Source organism: Triticum urartu, chromosome 4A, assembly GCF_056163025.1.
Source record: "Triticum urartu cultivar PI428250 chromosome 4A, HENAU_Tu73, whole genome shotgun sequence".
NCBI lineage: Eukaryota > Viridiplantae > Streptophyta > Magnoliopsida > Poales > Poaceae > Triticum > Triticum urartu.
Window position 1 is genome coordinate 58,250,901 of NC_141876.1, and position 22,362 is coordinate 58,273,262.

Here is a 22,362-nt window from a genome sequence, read left to right on the forward strand (position 1 = left end):
TATTCACTGTCGTTGACCCGCCGAACCGCGTACGAGCCACACGCCCACGCGACCACCTTACCCACTCCCAAATGTCCCCGCCGAGGCGCCTCGCCGTGCTCTGCTCCCACCTCCGGCCCGACGGCGCCGAGCCTCCAGCCGAGAATGAGCGGCCGGCCGGGCAGCAAACGGTGATATCTGCCTCCCCGTGCGGCGACGACGACCGCGGCGCGGCGGCCGGTCGCGTGGGGGATCGGGAGGCGGAGAGCTGCGTCTTCTGCCGGATTATACGCGACGAGGCGCCGGCGTTCAAGGTGCGTCGGGCCCTTCCTCCTCCTTCCCACTTGTTGGTTGCTGCCGCCACCGCGCTCGCGGGTCCTTTCTGCTGCACGGCTGCCTCAAAGGGGGATTACATGGCAGCTTCGTTCGGACGTTCGCTTATCCAAATCGCAATGTCTCACAGCATATACCCGAAGCTTGCTCTCTGAGAATGCCTAATCGAAGAAACCTCTAACTCTGTGTCGCCATAAACAGTAAACATTCGTAGTTAAGGTGCTTGTACATGAATTGAATGAGGGCCATAATTGGATGAATTCATTAAGCATCCATTTTCCATTACCTATTTAGTGAGGGGCGACCGGTTCATTGCTTTGAACAGCTTTGTCTGTGTAATTTGCAGCTCTACGAAGATGATGTATGCGTTTGCATATTGGATTCCCATCCATTGGCTCCTGGGTAAGTTGACCCCCTTCCCCCCCCCCCCCCCCCCCCCATATTTGTCAATTTATATGGTTGGAAGTTTTTGACGACCAATATCTTGGAGGATTATAGAGCATTTCCAGCTTGTGGTATAAATGTTTGTCATTGTTTGGAAGAATATTTTCTATCTCCTTGATTTTAAGAATTACATGAGTATGTAATGTTGATATATTTATGCCTTTGCTCAAAACTGGCAAAATGAGTGCAGTTCAACTTTGCTGGTATTTAGTACTTTTTGGGCATCGCTTAGGCCATTTGATTTTGTGGAGTATGAACACAAGAGTCTCATCTGGCAATCTTTTCTTGAATCTATTGAATTTTATGCACCAACCAATAGAACCAACAGTTTGCAGGTTCAATAGAATCGGCATAAACTTCAATAGAATCGACCTGCAGAACCAAGTTTGCAGGTTCAGATTATAGCCCTATACATAATCCATAAAGTATTTTCATCCATCAATGATCATAAAGTTTTATGGCAAGTGTCTGAACTTTCTATCCGGCAGCATTCATCTTAGTTGTCTTGCTATGCTTAGTTAAAAAATTTACCTGGTTAAATGAGTGTTGACCTGTACTTGTTTGTGCATTTTATTTTCAATTTCGTAAGTGATATTGTCTCCTTGTCATTTTCACATCTTCAGGCATTCATTGATAATTCCAAAACGCCATTTTTCATTGATGGAGGCCACTCCACCTCATGTAAGTGTTTTATTACTATATTATAATGATATGGTTTCTAGGAAATTATTGTTTCTTGATTTGAAGTGGAACCTCATAAAAAAATAACCATGTTTGGTATTGATATTTTCTCTGCAAGTAATATGTAGTTAGGTAAATAACATCCATTCTGTCATCTTGACTTTGCATTTAAGTGGGCTCATTGATTGGAAAAATGTCTCCTGCTTCCAAAATTGAATGGAACAAATAGTATCATATGCCACACCCAAATAGTTTTTCTTCTTAGGCGCCAAACGAATCAAAATGCTGCAGTATTTATTCCATGAGCTGATTACCAATTTACCCTTGCATTAGTTTTTCGCAAATCTCATAGTTGTATGAAAGCTCAATTTTAGATCCAAAACTATATTTGAGCACAAAAACTTCGAGATACCACATCCGAATCTTTGTAGTGGATTGAAGCCAAAACAGGTGACATGCAACCTTTTTTTTTTGTTATTTGCCATTTATGGAAGCTACTTAATTAACCAAATAGTCATGCCTAGACCTGATGTTACTAAGGGAAATCTGATGATCAACTGGTGGATTCATTTTGTAACTACTATTGGAGCATTCCTTCACACGCCTCCGGACCTGTTGGTTCCTTCTGGTGGCGTGACATTTTTAAACTGTCTCTTAAATTCAGACAAATTGCTTCCTCTCCATTGCTAGAGGCGACACTGCCCTTTTTTGGAGTGATCACTTGTCTGATCAACTCCTGCGTAGAAGATTTCTGAGGCTGCATTCTTTTGCCCTTGATAATCTGTCACCGGTCCATGATGTCCTTACCACCCAGGACCCTTTGGATTCAGACAAAGGCTTTGTGTGGCTCCTTCTGAATGATGAACTTAACACCAGGGACATGCTTCAGCGGAGCAGAGGGATGCCAATTTTTTTTACAACGTGATTCCTAGGAGGCCCTCTTGATTGTTTAGCTTCAAGAGGGATCTCTTCCTTCTTTCTTACAGAATGAAGGAGGAGCTTGCTGCTTCCCTCAGGCCCTGGCTAGATTGGCTCGACTCTATCCTTGTTGTTTAGTTTTCCCACTGTGTGCTGCCCCTCCCCCTTCTCCTCTCCCGCCTCTCTCATACATAAATTATATGTTCTATATTAATATAATTTACCGTGGAGCCTCCCTTACACTTTCCATTAGGAAAAAATAACTAATATTGGAGCATTACTTTAATGTAACATATATTAGTTCATATCGTGTAGTTTATCTTTGTCTCTTTTGTTTAGTCTTTTCCGAGTGAGCTGCTAGTATAGCTATTTTATTGAATTGAAATACATTGTTGCATGTACTACAGGAAACTATTTAATCCTCATCACGTCATGCTAATGATCTCAAATTGTATCCTTATGTTCATCATACTCCTGAGTTTTTTTTTATCTGTCAGTTAGACTATGCATGTTTTTCCCCACCAAAATGGTTGGTGTTCAACTGTTCATCGGCGGATCTGCATGAAGACAAGGGTTGATGTGCAGTCCGAATTTTATTTTTATTCATAATTTCATATACTCTTTTATATTTTAATGAAATTTATTTACTTTAGTAATGTTTTCACTTTTAAGGGGTGCATTTTAATCTGGCGAAAAGCATCTCAATGAAATAAGTAGAAAAAATGCACAAAGCAAGCTAGAAATTTTGCACCCCCATTGCTCAATTTCTAGATCATCTACCAGATTAATCACATAAGAACGTCTTCTGATATTGATATCTTGTCTCTGAGCCAGATCATAGCAGCCATGTGTTCCAAAGTACCTTTTCTGAGCAATGCAATTATGAAGGCTACTGACTGCGGTAGGTAGACTACAAATATTTTCTATTTGTTTTTGGCATAAGTAAATTATATATTTTCTCGTAATAGAACTGTCTGTATAAACTGAAGACGCACAGCCGAACTAAATTTTTCATCGCTTGTGTATAACCCAATGAAATACTTTCTCGTGACTTATGATCAGTCTCTTGCACATAATTTTGTCCAAATATTGTTGTTTGGACTAAGCTTAAAAGAATCAACATAGGCTGTTGGGTTGTCCAAAAGGACTTCTGAATTTGTTTTCTACATTAATCCCAAACATGCATATGATTAGGAATGCCTGAGTGTCTTCAATGCCAGATTATGTGTTGACTAGCTAAAATGGTGCCAAATTTCAATCTTTCAATGGTGGATTACATAAATCTACAAAAGTATGAAAACACTGTCCTGAGATTGAAGTGCTTTGCTTCAAAACCGTTATAGAAACCCAAAATGAGAAAATAATCCCTACATTGTATGCATTGCACATAAAGTCGATTTATTTGCTGGTTCCAACCATTCAACACTCAAACTGGGGTAATGTTGAGTTTGACACTATTAATAATAAGCTTTTGCATGAGTAGGTTAGAAACAAAAATAGGTGTGCCACTTCAAGATTAGCAGTGTTTCGATCTGGTACTCGCACAGTTTCTTCCATATGCATAACACATCTGCATTTGTCAGCGTGCACTATGTGGATGACTTAATCTCCAAAGTTCATGTATTTTTTTCCCTGAATTTTCAAGAAAACATGAGCACAACTTTCTTGCTTTCTGCACTCTGCAATATATTTGCCATTTTCAGTGTGTTAAAAAGGCACTCAGTTATCCCTTTTGCACAAACAATGGATTCTGTAATATGACTAGTTTTTGCAGTCTGGTATTTTGTATTACGTGCATCTATACAAAACCAATACAATGTATGTGTTATTTGCCGCAACATGATTAGTCAATTAGACTTATATCTTAATCTTTCAGAAACGTAGCTCAGCAATTGCGCTGATTTGTTGTGATGCGTCTAAGGATGCCATTTGTTATCTACATTTGCTGATTTGCATATTAATTTGATCTGATTGTCTTGGAACTCAGATGCATTCAACTTGGTCGTCAATAATGGAGAAGCTGCAGGACAAGTTATTTTCCATGTGAGTAATAATATCTCAAACTCAAAGTGCATAGGCTCTATTTTGTATGTCATGGTTTTCTATTATTACAGCGTGCTCACTTCCATATGATTCCACTGCATTTGTTTATAATCAACTTTAGAATTATTTACTGATCCTTATTGTGCTATCAACTATCTACAGACCCACTTCCACATAATTCCTCGTAGATCTGGTGACAAGTTGTGGCCTACAGAGGTATATTGTCTTCCACATTTCTATATTTCCATTTTCATAACCTTTAGCCTTAAGTTGGGGCTGTTGGTAGCAAAGTAACTTGTCTTATCACCTACTGACATTCTTCATCACAATCACAACTAAAAAATTACAGAGCTTTAGGAGGAGCTCTATTGAGCCAAATGAAACCTCGAGCCTTATTAGCTGCATCAAGGAGCAACTTGATTCTTCAGAAGGCTGAAGCTCGTTACCGCATAAGGTGCGATAGAAAGCTGCTTCAGTTGTCCAGTCAAGTACATAATCTGCCTCGGTTGCGTAGCTGAAGTAATCCATGAATTTAACAAATTCGATAAAACAATGGCACTGTAACTACTGTATAATATTCCCCGCAAAAAAAAAACTGTATAATATCTGACAATAAGTAAGGTGGAGTTATGTCCAGTGCTCAATCGCATGGAGGGGGGAGAGAGAGAGTGTTTGTGTGAGTTATGCTAGTGTTTGAAAAGATGGCTGCCTACGCAGTTGGTAGATGCTCGATGGCCAGCTCTTATTGCCAACTGAGACGACGAACTATGTATGGAGCCACCTTCGTATAGATGATAATATCTTATGGAAAAAATCTAATGAAACTAATTTAGTGTTGTAAATGTTAATATATATTTTTTGATAACCTTGTGCTCGCCCTATATACTCCCTCAGTTTCAAGATAATTAAAGTTGTAGTTTTGTCAAGTCAAATTTCTTGAAGTTTAACCAAACGTATAGATAAGTATGCTAATGTCTACAACATCAATGCATATAGTATGAAAATATATCTTATGGAAAAATCAAATGAAACTAATTTGGTGCTGTAGATGTTAAAATATTTTTTGATAAACTTGGTTAAATAAAAAGAGGTTTGACTTGGGAGAAACTAGAACTACAAATAATTTGGAATAGAGGCAAAAAAAAATTGCGAAACGGAATAGAGGGAATATAACTGTACTGGAACCAATTAAGCCTGCTAGCTAGTTTGGTAAAGGCTACTTACAGTTTTGCAGGCGTTTTTTTCTTTTTGTTTATGTTTCGTAATGTTAAACATGTATTAGAAAGTTCCTTGGGTATTTAAAAGATATTCATCCTGTATTAATTTATGGCGTATTAAGAACATGTTCGTGGTCTATTTTAATAAAATATCCGTCGTGTATTAAAAAGTGTTCATGGTGTATTGAAAATTCCATCGTGTATTTAAAAATTCATAGTGTGAAATCAAAAGGAAATATCATGTGCTGAAAATTCTTCCACATGCATTTGAAAAAATATTCATCTAATTAAAATATACTGATGCATTAAAAATATTTATGTAATTTTAGAAAAGTGTTCACAGATTTTAATACATATGTTAAGCATTGAATTATTTTAAAAATATTTTATTATTTTTCAAACAAAAACAGAAAAAATGACCCAAAACCAAAAAATAAAAACAAAGAATGAAAAATGAAAAATTCCGGAAAACAGAAAAATAAAAAAGGGGAGCATGAAAGAAAATAGCGGTAGAAAACACAAAAGCACATTCAACATTTTCTATTACACGGTAGACATTTTTTTAACATACACTTAACATTTTTCATAAATGCCGTGTACATTGATTTTAAACCGTGTGAACATTTGTCAAGTATTAGAACATGTTTGTAATCTCATGAACATTTTATTTAAATGGTACCAAGTTTTTTAATAACGTAAACATTTTATAAAAATGTCAGGAACATATTTTTCAAACATGTGAACATTTTTAAAAAATGCTTGAACATTTTGTGATGGTATGAAATATTTTTCTGAAATGAAGCGAAGATGTTTTTACATTGTAAAAACATTTTTTAATTGTCACGAAAATATTGTTGAACCACGTGAACATTCTTCTTAAATGCCACGAAACATTTTTTTTAATGGTACCAAATTTTTTTTATGAACTACACGAACTTTTTTGCACTGTATAATCTTTTCTTTGAGTGTCGCAAACATATTTTTGAAATGCATGGACATTTTTCAAATGTCACAATTTTTTAGTGGTGCAAACATTTTTTTAATTGCACAAAACACAGCATGAACATTTTTTTACTTTGTGATGAACACTTTTGAAAATGTAAGTAAAACATTTTTGAAATATATTGTTTCAAAGATATTGAAATATAGACAAAAGTGAAGACAAGGGCAAACAAAAAAACGTAATGAGAAAACATACATCTTCGGGCGCCTCGTCGACCTGGCTGGCTGCCACGTGGCTAAAAAAAGGAGCAACTGGTTAAGGGGTGGCCTAGGAAAATACATGTGCATGTCATTCTCAGTGGAGTGGGAGACGCAGAGTGGAAGACAAGTTAGTTCATGATTTGATCACAGTTTAGTTCACCTTGGAGCACACATTAGTCCTAGTTAGGGCATCTGCAATGCCAGCCACCTGACCGGGCGCTTATGGAGGGAAAAATTAATTTTATTAAATAAAAAAAGATCTAAGAGAGCTACTCTCCAACGGCAGGCGCTAATCGCAATTAAACTATCTACGCGGGTAAAAAGGAAGGAAGCGCCCGGCACACATCTTTGCGCCCCGCGGCGTCCGATGCTAGGATTTGATTGCCTTAACTGCCAATCGACCGGGAGATTGATAGGAAAGTAATTCTGGCGTTTTCCTAAGCGCCCCGCATTGGACATGCCCTTAGGAACATACGTTGGAAGCACAGGCCAGTTCTACTCGGAAATACAATTTGCGCCTGAAAAAAAAATCATCCAAATCTATTGACATGCGATCTTGTTTCAAACATGCTGATGGAGGAACATAGAGGTCAAACACACAACAAAACTCTCTGGTGATGACCTGTGGCAGTTAACTCTTCCTTCCTTTAATATACTTCTTCTTCCTTCACTTCTGTTCACCTTCTTACTTTGACTCTGATGCCATGGTCCAACCGTTGGGCCCCACCACCCATGGCCGGCATCGTGTTGTTGCGCCCCCTCATGCCCCGTTCTGTCCGAGCCGCTTCCTCTGCCAAGTTGTCGTCTTCCCGACCATCTCTTTATACCCCCCGTGTTCTTCGGCGTCGACGAACACCTCCGCACCCACACCCGTGCCATCAACCCTAGAACTCGCTTCCTCTAGCGACTTCGTGGCTGGCTGTGGCTTCCCCGTCACTTACTCATTTCCTGCTCACCCTGCTGGCAACGCCCTCGGCTCCGCCTTTGGTGCTTTGCGTCCTATCTCCGGAATCGATTGAAGTGGTTTTGTTTTTCAGTTGCCTAAGGAATAGGATATGTGTTTCCTTGTTTCTATGACAAAAGAGATGGACAAATGCGCAAACACATACCTTGAATATCTTATTGCCAGCACTTTGGCTATAATAACATTGCAATAGTTGGATGGTTAGGTGGACAGTGGTATCCCCAGCCCACCAGGGTAAGTCCTGGTGCTCGTATTTTTTCTGGATTTATTTCAGAACTTCCGGCGATATGCGTTCAACAGTGGGAGGAGACGTTTCCGTCGACTGCGAGACGCCTACGGTGACTTCATAAAATCTCAAGATGATATGCCGGCTCAGTCTCTCGCGGGTACTCATAAGGGTAGGTGTATGCGCGTATGTATGAGTGTTTGTGTCTGTACTGATGTTTTAAAAAACAGAGCATGAATGTGTTTTCTTGGGTCGTTGAAAAAGAAGTGCATACATACAAAATCTTCTCACGTGCATGCTAAGCTGCTAACCATGCATGACATGGAGGTGTATCTTTCTCTCACGATCTTAAACTCAAAACAAAAAAATTGAAGGTTGCATGCATATGTACAATTTAACTAGACTACATTCACATGTGACATACGGACAACGGGACTGCAGCTTAAGGAAAACGGAGAAAAGACAGAATCATGCAGAAGGTTTATGAGCCTGGCAAGGCTATTGGCATTGCATATGCCCAGTCTCTTGTTCTTTACCTGCTGTCACCGTTTGTATTTTTATCGCCGCATAGGGACAAAGTAATCTCGGAAGTAATGACAATCAGTCTACTTTGTTCTCTTCCCAAATGTCAACAGAGGAATCTGAATGCCCTTACAATTGGACTCATGCACTGGTATATGTGAGACTTGGGAGCAAAAATGCTACTCGTACGCACTACTTCTACGTAAAACTTACGTACGTGAGAGAGACGATAACCGTCCCGAGGAAAGTATAGGGAATAACCACCATCGATTTCAACTAGTGCGTAAGATTTTGGTAGAATCAGCACGTAAGAATAGCATTACTCGACTTGGAAGAGACGGCGTGTACACACGCCTAAGTCTTTTAGCACCTTACGTATGGCGCCTTCAAATCAACATTCAACGTTCATATTTCTTTATATATCCAACAATGAAAAATTGATCAACACAACTGTTTATTTCTTTCGAAAGTGAAGGAAAAGATCTGTCTGGTTCAGTTATAATTAACACCAAACTTGTTACCTAGATAATTAGAGAAAATGGGATAAAAACCAGCATTGCGAAACGTACACAATTTAACAAACATGTAAAGGACACCAATATACATGGAAAAAAACACATCACCGAAAGCAAACACTCTACACACACGGATGAAGAACCATGGCTAATCGACGCTACCCATGAGCATCGTCGTTATCATCCCACACTCATGACCTGATGATTCCGACTTTGATGAAAGTCTTTACACGGACACCACATAATACACACGAAGCCGGCACGTGACAACCAATCCCATTTGAAGCTCAGCAGACTAAGACATAGCCTAGTGGTGGGAAGGGGCTGATGCCTTCCCACCCACACAGGTTCAAGGCACGATACTTGCAATTTGGATTTGTTGCACCAATTATACTGTAGGGAGTTCCGTTAAAGTCTTTCTATCAAAAAAAGTCACACCTTAGCTCTGACTTCTCCACATTAATAATTCTAGTTTGAAGCAAGTATATAATTTTATTAAAATGTAATGCCACCGCTATATTTATACTACATTCTGTATGTGTACTGCTGGTGTCTTTGGTGGTAACCGCCATCTTCAAATGGATCCCCGTAGACTTATGGAATTGATGTCTTCTAAATATTTATCACATATAATTGAGGGCGATTTTAGAGAATATGGTTGATTCCCTAGTGGGAACTGGGAAATGGGTTAGCAACCGTCATGTGATCGGTAGCGCCCAAGGAACTGGTCCTAACCCTTTGGTACATCTTTTGGCCATATATTTGTGGAATTATGCCCAACATCCATGATACATGGCCCTCGGGATTTCAAAGAACGCAGTACCTGCTATTAAAAAAAGAAATTTGTAAAAATAATTGTTGTTGAATAGTGCCAAATCAAATCTAAAAATATCAAAAATCCAACACTAAAAAGAAAGTGAAGTAATTAATACAATAAGAGAAGAAAGGGGGCCGATACTTAGTTTTCATGCCCAAGCGAATCTCATTCAATCATTTACTCATGGAATGAATCAGTTCAAAGGTTTAATATCAATCTTGTAATCGAGAGCCATGGACCAACTTTCACGTCTTGCCAATGATTATCATTGTCTTGCAACTTACAACCGTTATTTTTCCGGTGTTTCTTCTACTTAATAAAATTGTGTAGACATGTGTTCTATTAAACAAAGTTCACAGCACGTGTAGATGGGATATAACACAATGACTCATGCTCATGAGCACGTATTTTGATTAGAATCATACTCTATGGTTATGATTCTACTAGATATGTCTTTTGAATCCGTTGAAAAACTATTTTACAGTATAGGCGCTTATGACCTCCCTCTCTATGCTTTGCGGTAATGACTCCTCTAGAATTACAATCTTCACGACAACGGTGTCCTTCATGGATCAAATTATTTCGTGAATTGGATTTCACTTGCCTGTCTACGGTTCCCTTGCGTGTGCTTGGGATAGGTGTTCTGTATAAATGTTTCGTCGTATTATTATGTATTCTTCTTTAGTTGTTTCATCTATATAGAAGTGGAATAGAATAACCCGGTTGAAGAGTAATGATCATACGCCTGTAATGCACTGTATAGCAGGCTATTGCACAATATTCTTTTTCAGTTAAATAAAGTTTTGTAATTCGTTGATATTGCAATAATTTATATTGAAAATATGATAGCCAATTTACTTGCTAATTTGAATCTGACTGGACTAATCGTAAAATTCTTATTGAAGTCCAACGTTCAAGCCTCTTGGCTCTTCTCACACTTAATCACAAATGGATAAAAAATAGATTATTGTTTTCTATTATATTAGAGCTTTCCTTTTTTTACTTGTCGATGAATGTTCTAATGGGAATGGAATTTCATAGTATTGAAAGAGAATATCTCACAGTTCGGAATGGAAATTACATGAAGTCCATCAAGGCCCGGAGCCTTTAAAGCACCAATATCAAATAGAGCCCTACGCAATATCAAATAGAGCCCTACGAACATCCTTAAAAAAAATAAGGGGCTAGGAGAGCATTGTTCCCTTCGTGAGAAACCCTCCTCCGAACAAGGGATAAGGCATCTTGATTTGATTCCAAAACTCCACAGTGTATCTCCCGAAACTTCTTAGTGGTTCTGGCATCCCTGTGACTAACACCTTAGTCACTATACCTGCTAGAAGATGTTGGATACTGTAATGTCGAGTGAGCCTAGAGTGTATCTCTCCATCGTTGAAGGGTCAAATCTCAGTCTTGACATATCGTGTACCACATAATAGTTCCATTCCACCTACGACGTGGTAGCTATCTAATTCGAGCGGGAGTCAGAGCTAAAAGGCCCTCCACTCACGTCGATCAAGTTTCTTCTCTGTCTGCTGACTACACGGCAACAAGCCATGTCATCCCCATTTCGGACATAGTCTTAGCGAGGCCTTGCCGAGGGGTGAGGACGCCATGGCTAGTTTACACCTACAATCTTTTTGAGACAACTTATAATTAGTTGTTGCGACTAGGAATTGCGTGTTTGGATATTTAGATTTTCTTTTGTGGGCATTTGGATGTTTAGATTGACAAGGATGCAAAGCAACGCATTCATGTAGATCCAACAACTAGCTAGCCTTACTTATCTCAGTTAACCGAGGCCACGAAACGGATATGCCCATGGAATGCCCGGCACGCAAGTTACATATCTCAATTCATGATCTACGCACCCAATTAATTAAAAATCTACTAAATCCACTCCTAAAGGAAAGAACAACGCGTGCACGGGTGCAACATCACATATTCCACTTTACAACATGCATGCGAAGGTGAGATTGTTCTTGCTGATGGGTAACTAGCACTCTAGCAGCGTATCATATCATAGCATAATGGCATGGCAGTAGTATAACAGCAGTACGTCACACGCAACCCATGTCGATGACACGCGCCCCGCTCCCATTGGCCATGAGCGCCTATTTAGGCGACCACTCCCTTGACCCATCCGTTCACGTGCCACCCTTCCCCCCTGCGCGGCTCCTAGCAAACTCGTCTCGCCATGGCCGTGCTGTCCCACCGCGACGCCGGCATGGTGTTACAGAGGCTGCTTCTGCTGCTGACGGCGTCGTCGTTGCTGCTGGGGGTGGCGGTGCCGGCCCTCGCCGCCGACCCGCCCTTCTCCTGCGGGCCGTCCTCCACCGCGGCGACGCAGGGGTACGCCTTCTGCGACGCGACGCTCCCGGTGGCGCAGCGGGCGGCGGACCTGGTGGCGCGGCTGACGACCGCGGAGAAGGTGGCGCAGCTGGGCGACGAGGCCGCGGGCGTGCCGCGGCTGGGCGTGCCGGCCTACAAGTGGTGGAACGAGGCGCTGCACGGGCTGGCCACCTCCGGCAAGGGCCTCCACTTCAACGGCGCCGTCCGCAGCGCCACCAGCTTCCCGCAGGTCAGCCTCACCGCCGCCGCCTTCGACGACGACCTCTGGTTCCGCATCGGCCAGGTACGTATACGTACGCACGCATAAGCTATCCGTGCTGGCCGGCGCTCGCCGGCTCGTCCGTGAGGCCGGCCGGCGGACTGCTGGCGGTTTCTTTTCGCTTTTTCTCAGCGTAATGGCGTGCGGCAGTTTCATTATGGAATGTTGCGTTGGATCGCTGTCTCGGCAGTTAGTTGTTCGGGTTGGGTTAGGGTCGATCGAATGGGCCCAGGCATCATGCATGCATGCATGCATGCGCGCGTGCATGCGTCCATGCCATGCCATGCATCATGCACCGGCCACTTTCTTTCCTTTCCTGATCCGTGATTTGGGAACAGACAAAGAGCGCGGTTGTTTGTACAGTACGGGATGCTCGTGGGCTTAGGATTTGTTACTCTAGATGCTAGCTTTGTTTTTCAGTTTTAATCTTATTATTAGTACTCTAAAATACGTCTTTCTAGATATTTTAATAAGTACATTTAAAATTTTTAAAAAGACAAATATTTAGAAACGGAAGGAGTATATATTACCCTTTTGTGCCTCAAAAAGTATATATATTGCCCTCTTGTCAGGTGAGATGATTTTTCATGATTTTGTAGGGCTATTATGGGTTTTTTACTCGTACACTCTAGGAAAGGAATTATAGTGTCCTCAAATCTTCTATTGTGGGTTTTTTACAAACAAAAATCACATGAGATTTTCTCCCAACACCAAAGGACGCGGCAAGAAGAAGAAAAGGCATACTTCCAGATATATTTTGAACAAATGTGATACTCCATACTCAGAGTATATTATTTTTCTGCAAAAAGAGCATATTATATTTTACTTTGAACGAGTAAGATAGGATCTAATCTGTCAAAGTTCTCCATTTGTGCTTACTGTATTTTGGTAGTCGAATTTCCCTTGGTCGACCACGGCTAGGATTTAATACTCATCCTATTAGAGGTAAAGTGGCCGGAGCGTCTTAAAATTAAACCAATGAAGTACGTCCAAATTATCAAATTCCTTCCGTGTTATTCTCCCTAGAAACAAACCCATAGGACAAACTGCCGTGTGTACATTAACACCCGGAGGGCACCTAGAAAAAAGCTATAAGAGCATCTTCAGCCGTTGGCCCCCTAGGAGAAGCAAAAAATCGCCCTTTGGGGACGCACCGGCGCTAAACCGCGCACTGGGGGCGTGATGCCCTCCAGTCACGGCCCCCCATGGGTTTTTAAAATGTTTAAATTCGGCGCAAACACAACGCAAACACGTTCGAGTTCGTTCAAATTTAAACATATTTTATAAAAAAAAGGAAAAACTATCGGGGGCTACCCCCGCCGTCTCCCTCGCCGCCTGCCCACGCGGTTCTACATGCCGAGGAGGCTGTAGAACCGCGTGTCGTCGTCGACGTCGTCGCCCCCGCCGACGCCTCCGCCGTCCCTGCTGCATCCCTCCCCCGGTTGGCGCGGCGGGTTGGACGGTCCGGGGGCGTCGTCGTTGTCGTCGCTGTCGAGGACCACGACGCCGTGCTCGTCCTCGCGCCCACGCTTGCGGGCGACGATCTCCTCCAGGGCCCGGCGCTGCCGGACCATCTCGTCGCGGAGGTAGTCGTCCCGCGCCCACCGCAGGGCGTCCTCGTCGGAGAAGCCACGCCGGGCTACCTCCTCGTACTCCGGGGGGAGGCCGGGCTCCGGCTTGGGCTCGACGAGGACGAAGCGGCCGGTGGGGGAGGCGTTGTCGCCGATGCGGACGCCGGAGCTGCGGGTGCGCGCGCTGACAGGCGTGCCCTGGGGCTCCGGCTTGACGAGGCGGAGGTGGAGGCAGGGGGAGCCGCCGGACGAGGAGGAGGACCCCCGGTCTCCATGCGCCTCGGGGTCCAGGAGCTTCCCCGATGGCGTGGGAAGGACAGGGGAGCGGGGTACTCGAGGCGCGGCGTGTTGCCGCCCTCGATGTACTCGAGGACGACCTCCAACGTGCGCCCGGGCACGCCCCACCACCGACGCCGGCCGACGGCGTTGAGCCTGCCGGAGGGCTCGACGCCGTTGGTGGCCTCGAGCTGCTCGGCGTGACGGCGGCGAAAATAAGGCTCCCAGAGCGGGCTGTCAGGGACGTACCGTGGCCCCTCCCTCGCCGCACGTGGCAGGGACGAGCGGATGCGTGCGACCTCCGCACGCCGCGTCGCGCCGGTGGGTATCGGGGGCACCAGCACGCCGCCGGCGCTGATCCTCCACGCCCCGGGCACCCGCATGTCCGGCGGGACCGGGTACTCGGCCTTGAAAAGGAGGCGAGCCTCGTTCTCGTGAAGATGGCGGCGGCCGAAGCCGTTCGTCGTCGCGCCGTCGCCTGAGAAGCGCTCGGCCATGGGTGTGATGAACTGGAGACGGCGAGAGAGAGGAGAGGGAGGAACGACGACGGCGAGAGAGTGCGAGTCGCCGAGTGCGCTGGGGCGCGTCTTATATAGGCCGAGGCGCCGCCCGTGCGCGAGCCGCCGTGAGTACGCGTGGCGGGGGAGGGAGGGCGAGGGACGCGCGTCATCCGGTCTTCATTGCGCCGCCCGTGAGGCATCAATGGCGCAGGCTGACCGGCGCGGCAGCGCGACAGCTTTGGCATTGATTCGATGCGGGAAACGAGGCGATGAGGACGACGAAGGGGCGAGAAGAGGGTAGAGTCGCTGACGCGGCGGGCCCGCGGCTGTTTCGCGCCAAAACAGTTCGCCCCGGCGTCCCGGGCGCCCCCGAGTGCGCCGGATTCGGCCTGGGTCCGCCGACGCTGTTTTTGGCCCAAGCCACCGAAAATCGGGCTCCTGGGACGCGACTGGGTCGATTTTTCGGCATCGATGCAAAAAAACATCTGGGGAGGCCTTTCTGTAGGCGCGGCTGGAGATGCCCTAAAGGGGCAGCACGTGAGCACACCTAGTGCGGTGAGTGCCAACGACAGGGAGAAGAATGTTTGCGCGGGAAAGAAAAGTGGCGCCTTTTTGGTTGTGGGAGGGAAGCCGGCCACATGTGAGCTGAGCCACACACAGATCTGACACGAACAGATCGGGCCTTTCCCACCGTACCCGACCTTTTGGTTACCCTGTTGTCCGTGGGTATGGACTATTGAGCGCGCCCACAATGCCACAAGTTCATGCCTGACGGTACACAGCCCGTGCCTCTTGTTAGCAGGAGCTAGCTGGATCCATGTGCATGTGGTTTGATTCTGGCATGATTAGTTAAAGATGGATTACCGCCGGATCGAGTATGTCGTTAACTCCAAGTTAGAGTTCTACCAACTTTATGTTAGGCCTTCCTGATCACTAATTGTTAGGCCGTATCAAGTCTGCAAAAACAGCTAATCGTTTTAGGTTTGTTCGGTCAAGCACCACTTGCTCAGTCATATATACCGGCAGTTCATGCAAGTGCTCAAGTTGTACTTCCTTTGTTCGGAATTACTATTAGATGTTCTAACAATTTTCTAAATCGGACATATATAGACATGTTTCGATGTGTCTGTCCACTCACTTCAGTTCGTACATAGTCTATATTGAAATACCCAAAACGTCTTTATAACTCGGAGGGGAGGTGGTAGCATACTTTGAGAAAGGTGTCACGAACTTGGTGGCCACCGTGCAATGCAAGTTTGCGTTGCAAGCATGTCTTAATTATTGTACGTGTATCTATGTCTTCTCCTTTTCTTATTACCTTTATTGTTCACTGCGCATTGCCTGGCATGCGAAAGCCATCTCTGGTCGTTGGATCGTCAAGAAAATGACACGTCGGCGTGCGTGCGTGCAGGCGATCGGCAGGGAGGCACGGGCGCTGTACAACCTGGGGCAGGCGGAGGGGCTGACGATGTGGTCCCCGAACGTGAACATCTACCGGGACCCGCGGTGGGGCCGCGGGCAGGAGACCCCGGGGGAGGACCCCACGACGGCGAGCCGCTACGGCGTGGCGTTCGTCAAGGGCCTGCAGGGGAACTCGTCGGCGTCGCTGCTGCAGACGTCGGCGTGCTGCAAGCACGCCACAGCCTACGACCTGGAGGACTGGGGCGGCGTGGCCCGCTACAACTTCGACGCGAGGGTGACGGCGCAGGACCTGGAGGACACGTACAACCCGCCGTTCCGGAGCTGCGTGGTGGACGGCGGGGCCAGCTGCGTCATGTGCGCCTACACCGGCATCAACGGCGTCCCCGCCTGCGCCAACTCCGGCCTCCTCACCAACACCGTCAGGGGCGACTGGGGCCTCGACGGGTACCGACTGTGATATTTTGTTTGTTTCCAAGTCACATGCGTGCGGTCGTCTTCACGCGCTACTGATGCTGTCATGGTCTTTTTTTGGTTGCGTGCGTGCGTGCGTGCGTGCAGGTACATCGCCTCCGACTGCGACGCCGTGGCCATCATGCGTGACGCGCAGCGGTACGCGCCCACGCCCGAGGACGCGGTCGCACTCGCGCTCAAGGCCGGTACGTAACCATCACTAAACCGCCTTGCATGGATTTGCATTTGTTCAGTGAACACACGACTAAAACTCATCCACTTTCCCGACCTGTCAATTCTACTCTGGCTTCTACGTACAAGATACTACTGGAGCAGTTCACTAGTTGGAGTATTGGACCCCGGTTTGGCTTTAAAACGATAGTGATCCGACAGATTTTTTTGTGCGTCTCAGGATTGGACATCGACTGTGGGACCTACATGCAGCAGCACGCGGCGGCCGCCATGCAGCAGGGCAAGATCACGGAGGACGACATCGACAAGGCGCTCAAGAACCTCTTCGCCGTCCGGATGCGCCTGGGCCACTTCGACGGCGACCCCAGGGCCAACGTCTACGGCGGCCTCAACGCCGCCGACATCTGCACCCCGGACCACAGGTCACTCGCCCTCGACGCCGCGCAGGACGGCATCGTCCTCCTCAAGAACGACGCCGGCGTCCTCCCGCTCGACCGGGCCGCCGTCGCCTCCGCCGCCGTCATCGGCCCCAACGCCAACAACGCCGGCCTGCTCATCGGCAACTACTTCGGCCCGCCGTGCGAGTCCGTCACGCCGCTCAAGGGGGTCCAGGCCTACGTCAAGGACGTCAGGTTCCTGGCAGGGTGCCGCTCGGCGGCCTGCGACGTGGCCGACACGGACGAGGCGGCCACGCTGGCGGGCTCGTCCGACTACGTGCTCCTCTTCATGGGGCTCAGCCAGCAGCAGGAGAGCGAAGGGCGCGACAGGACCAGCCTGCTGCTCCCAGGGCAGCAGCAGAGCCTCATCACCGCCGTCGCCGACGCCGCCAAGAGGCCCGTCATCCTCGTGCTCCTCACGGGCGGGCCGGTGGACGTGACCTTCGCCAAGACCAACCCCAAGATCGGCGCCATCCTCTGGGCCGGATACCCCGGCCAGGCCGGCGGGCTCGCCATCGCCAGGGTGCTCTTCGGCGACCACAACCCCGGCGGGAGGCTGCCGGTGACCTGGTACCCGGAGGAGTTCACCAAGGTGCCCATGACCGACATGCGGATGCGCGCCGACCCGGCCACCGGCTACCCCGGCCGGAGCTACCGCTTCTACCAGGGAGAGACCGTCTACAAGTTTGGCTACGGCCTCAGCTACTCCAGCTACTCTCGCCGGCTGGTCTCATCCGGCGCCCCCAACACGGACTTGCTCGCAGGCCTGAGCACAATGCCATCGCCAGCGGCGGAACAAGGCGTCGCGAGCTACCACGTCGAACATATTGGCCCACAACGGTGCGAGCAGCTCAGGTTCCCGGCCGTGGTCGAGGTGGAAAACCACGGCCCCATGGACGGCAAGCACTCGGTGCTCGTGTACCTCCGGTGGGCCAACGCAACCGCCGGCCGGCCGAAGAAGCAGCTCATCGGGTTCAGGAGACAGCACCTCAAGGCAGGAGAGAAGGCCAGACTCACATTTGACATCAGCCCGTGTGAGCATTTCAGCAGGGTGAGGAAGGATGGCAACAAGGTGGTAGACAGAGGGTCTCATTTCCTCATGGTTGACAAGCATGAGATGGAGATTACATTCGAGGTTTGATCGATCTCTAGATTGATTGATTGATTTGCAGGGAAGGGGTAGAGGTGGATACATAGAGTGTAATTCCCCCCATTCTGGTAGTATAATTTATATTTGCATTGGTGTGAGTTGAGTACCCTTGGAAACTAGGCTGTTGTAAGGGATGATGGGTTCGCCGCTTCTTCAAATAAAGATAAAGATAAGATCAGTTAGTCCAACAAAAAGACATGTCTTTTTTTTCCTCAATGAGAATGTCATGCACATGTCAATTTTGATAACTGATTGTATCACTTCACAAACACCAACTAGCCTTAAATATAACCAGGCTTGTACCAAATTAACAGTCAAATAAGCACCCAGTTGAGACCATTCTAGTTTGTGAAATACAGAACTGTACAGACTAGGGAGAATGCCATGCACATGTCAATTGTGATAATTGATTGTATCACTTCACAAACAAAATATAATCAGGCTTGTACCAAACTAACAGATATGCACCTAGTTGACCATTCTAGTTTGTGAAATACATAACTGTACAGACTAGAGAGGGCAAAACACCAATTGCTGTATTATTATGCTATATAAATAGGACTGTGCTAACGACCAGTCGGACAAAACACCAATTGCTGTATTATTATGCTATATAAATAGGACTGTGCTAACGACCAGTCGACTGGTCGTTAGCGACAGATCCGCACGATTAGTTCCTGCGTGATCGCTATCTTCCCACGCTCGCTTTCCACTGATTTTTTTCCTTCTCTCAAAAACCATGGTAAATCGCTAGTGGTTTTTTCTGGTTTTTCACCGCATAATATGAAAATAAAATAAAAGTGCTTGTATCACTTCACAAACAAAATATAATCAGGCTTGTACCAAACTAACAGATATGCACCTAGTTGACCATTCTAGTTTGTGAAATACATAACTGTACAGACTAGAGAGGGCAAAACACCAATTGCTGTATTATTATGCTATATAAATAGGACTGTGCTAACGACCAGTCGACTGGTCGTTAGCGACAGATCCGCACGATTAGTTCCGCTATCTTTCCACGCTCGCTTTCCACTGATTTTTTTTTCTTCTTTCAAAAACCGTGGTAAATCGCTAGTGGTTTTTTCTGGTTTTTCACCGCATAATATGAAAATAAAATAAAAGTGCTTGAAAGAGGATTCGAACCTAGGTCTATGCAATACCTATTTTTCTGGTTTTTCACCGCATAATATGAAAATAAAATAAAAGTGCTTGAAAGAGGATTCGAACCTAGGTCTATGCAATACCTATTGAGCCTAATAACCAACTAAGCCACCTTTTTTTGTTGTCTATTTTAGGTAAACAATGTTATTTGAACCTTTCTTATTTCTGCCATATCAGAAAAAAAAATAAAGTTTGGGTTGGTAACTTTGGCATGACCAGCGTGATAATTAGGGTATGAGCAACATGATGACTATACCATGATAAGGCTGATAACTACAGTACAAGAAGGTTAAGGCATGAGGAAGTATGGTAATTTAACACATAAATTACCGATGAAAATGTTTAAAAAAAATTCCCTTGGATGAAAGATACCATGGTGTTGAAAACATAAGATATTAGTTATCAAATCTGTGATGTATACATTATCATGCTTTTTATATATAAATTACCGGGTGTATATTTTTCAACAATAAAATTTCATGTCAAAAATTATAATGGCGTTTGTATGTGAGTTATCAGCTTAGTATGTGTCTATTAACAAGCTATTTACATATAAATTACTGGGGTTGCCCCCCCCCCCCCCACCCCTCGCCACAGTCGCCACATTTATCAGGGTCGGGTACATAAATTATCAAGTCTGCGATGTGTGAGTTATCATGTTATTTGCGAAAGAGTTATCGTGGTATGATTCAACAACTCCTCCCACCCTACCCCCGCCGATAAAATTATCAGGATTGGGTACATAATTTATCATTTCTACGATGTGTGACTTATCATGTTATTTGCATAGAAATTACCGATGAAAATGTTTAAAAAAAAATTCCCTTGGATGAAAGATACCATGGTGTTTAAAACGTAAGATATTAGTTATCAAATCTGTGATGTATACATTATCATGCTTTTTACATATAAATTATCGGGTGTATATTTTTCAACAATAAAATTTCATGTCAAAAATTATAATGGCGTTTGTATGTGAGTTATCAGCTTAGTATGTGTCTATTAACAAGCTATTTACATATAAATTACCGGGGTTGCCCCCCCCCCCACCCCTCGCCACAGTCGCCACATTTACCAGGGTCGGGTACATAAATTATCAAGTCTGCGATGTGTGAGTTATCATGTTATTTGCAAAAGAGTTATCGTGGTATGATTCAACAACTCCTCCCACCCTACCCCAGCCGATAAAGTTATCAGGGTTGGGTACATAATTTATCATTTCTACGATGTGTGACTTATCATGTTATTTGCATAGAAGTTATCGTGGTATGTTTCAGTGACTCTCCCCCCCAACCCCAACCCCACCGACAAAGTTACCAGGACTGGGTACATAATTTAATGTCTATGATGTGTGAGTTATCATATTATTTGCATAGAAGTTATCGTGGTATGTTTCAACGACTCCCCCACTCCGGCCCCTCCGACAAAGTTACCAGGACTGGTACATAATTTATCATGTTTACGATGTGTGAGTTATCATGTTATTTGCATAGAAGTTACCGTCGTACGTTTCAACGACACCCCCACCCCGACACCAAGACAAAGTTATCAGGTCTACCATGTATGAGTTATCATGTTATTTGCACAGAAGTTACCGTGGCATGTTTCAGCGACTTGCCCCACCCCCATCCTCGCCGACCAAGTTATCAGGACCGGGGTACATAAGTTATCAGGTCCGCCATGTTTGAATTATCATGTTATTTGCACAGAAGTGACCATGGCATGTCTCAGCGACTTGCCCCAGCCCCACCCTCGCCGACCAAGTTATCAGGACCGGGGTACATAAGTTATCAGGTCCGGCATGTTTGAGTTATCATGTTATTTGCACAGAAGTTATCATGGTATGTTTCAACAACTCCCCCACCCTCACCCTCACCGACAAAGTTTTTAGGACCGAGGTACATAAGTTATCAGGTCTATGAAATTTGAGTTACCATGTTATTCACACGAAAGTTACGGAGGATATTTCATCACCAACCCCCCCCCCCCCCCCGGTCGGTAATGTTGGAAATATGCCCTAGAGGCAATAATAAATTAGTTATTATTATATTTCCTTGTTCATGACAATCGTTTATTATCCATACTAGAATTGTATTGATAGGAAACTCAGATACATGTGTGGATACATAGACAACACCATGTCCCTAGTAAGCCTCTAGTTGACTAGCTCGTTGATCAATAGATGGTTACGGTTTCCTGACCATGGACATTGGATGTCGTTGATAACGGGATCACATCATTGGGAGAATGATGTGATGGACAAGACCCAATTCTAAGCCTAGCACAAAGATCGTGTAGTTCGTATGCTAAAGCTTTTCTAATGTCAAGTATCATTTCCTTAGACCATGAGATTGTGCAACTCCCGGATATCGTAGGAATACTTTGGGTGTGCCAAACGTCACAACGTAACTGGGTGGCTATAAAGGTACACTACAGGTATCTCCGAAAGTGTCTGTTGGGTTGGCACGAATCGAGACTGGGATTTGTCACTCCGTGTAAACGGAGAGGTATCTCTGGGCCCACTCGGTAGGACATCATCATAATGTGCACAATGTGATCAAGGAGTTGATCACGGGATGATGTGTTACGGAACGAGTAAAGAGACTTGCCGGTAACGAGATTGAACAAGGTATCGGGATACCGACGATCGAATCTCGGGCAAGTACAATACCGCTAGACAAAGGGAATTGAATACGGAATTGATCGAATCCTCGACATCGTGGTTCATCC

At 45.3% G+C, this 22,362-nt stretch overlaps 2 protein-coding genes across 2 annotated transcripts; both read left to right on the forward strand.

The window, feature by feature from the left end:
• Positions 1-15: 15 nt before the first annotated feature.
• On the forward strand, positions 16-5,034 carry HINT3 (histidine triad nucleotide-binding 3). Its single transcript, XM_087517752.1, has 7 exons — positions 16-293; positions 659-714; positions 1,380-1,437; positions 3,190-3,256; positions 4,343-4,398; positions 4,561-4,614; positions 4,748-5,034. Exons 1-7 carry the CDS (start codon positions 72-74, stop codon positions 4,832-4,834), a joined length of 600 nt encoding a protein of 199 aa, XP_087373878.1. The 5' UTR covers positions 16-71; the 3' UTR covers positions 4,835-5,034.
• A 6,953-nt stretch (positions 5,035-11,987) lies between these two features.
• Positions 11,988-18,684, forward strand: LOC125550613 (putative beta-D-xylosidase 7). Its single transcript, XM_048713638.2, has 4 exons — positions 11,988-12,494; positions 16,229-16,683; positions 16,798-16,895; positions 17,102-18,684. Exons 1-4 carry the CDS (start codon positions 12,057-12,059, stop codon positions 18,457-18,459), a joined length of 2,349 nt encoding a protein of 782 aa, XP_048569595.1. The 5' UTR covers positions 11,988-12,056; the 3' UTR covers positions 18,460-18,684.
• The last annotated feature ends 3,678 nt before the right edge of the window (positions 18,685-22,362 follow it).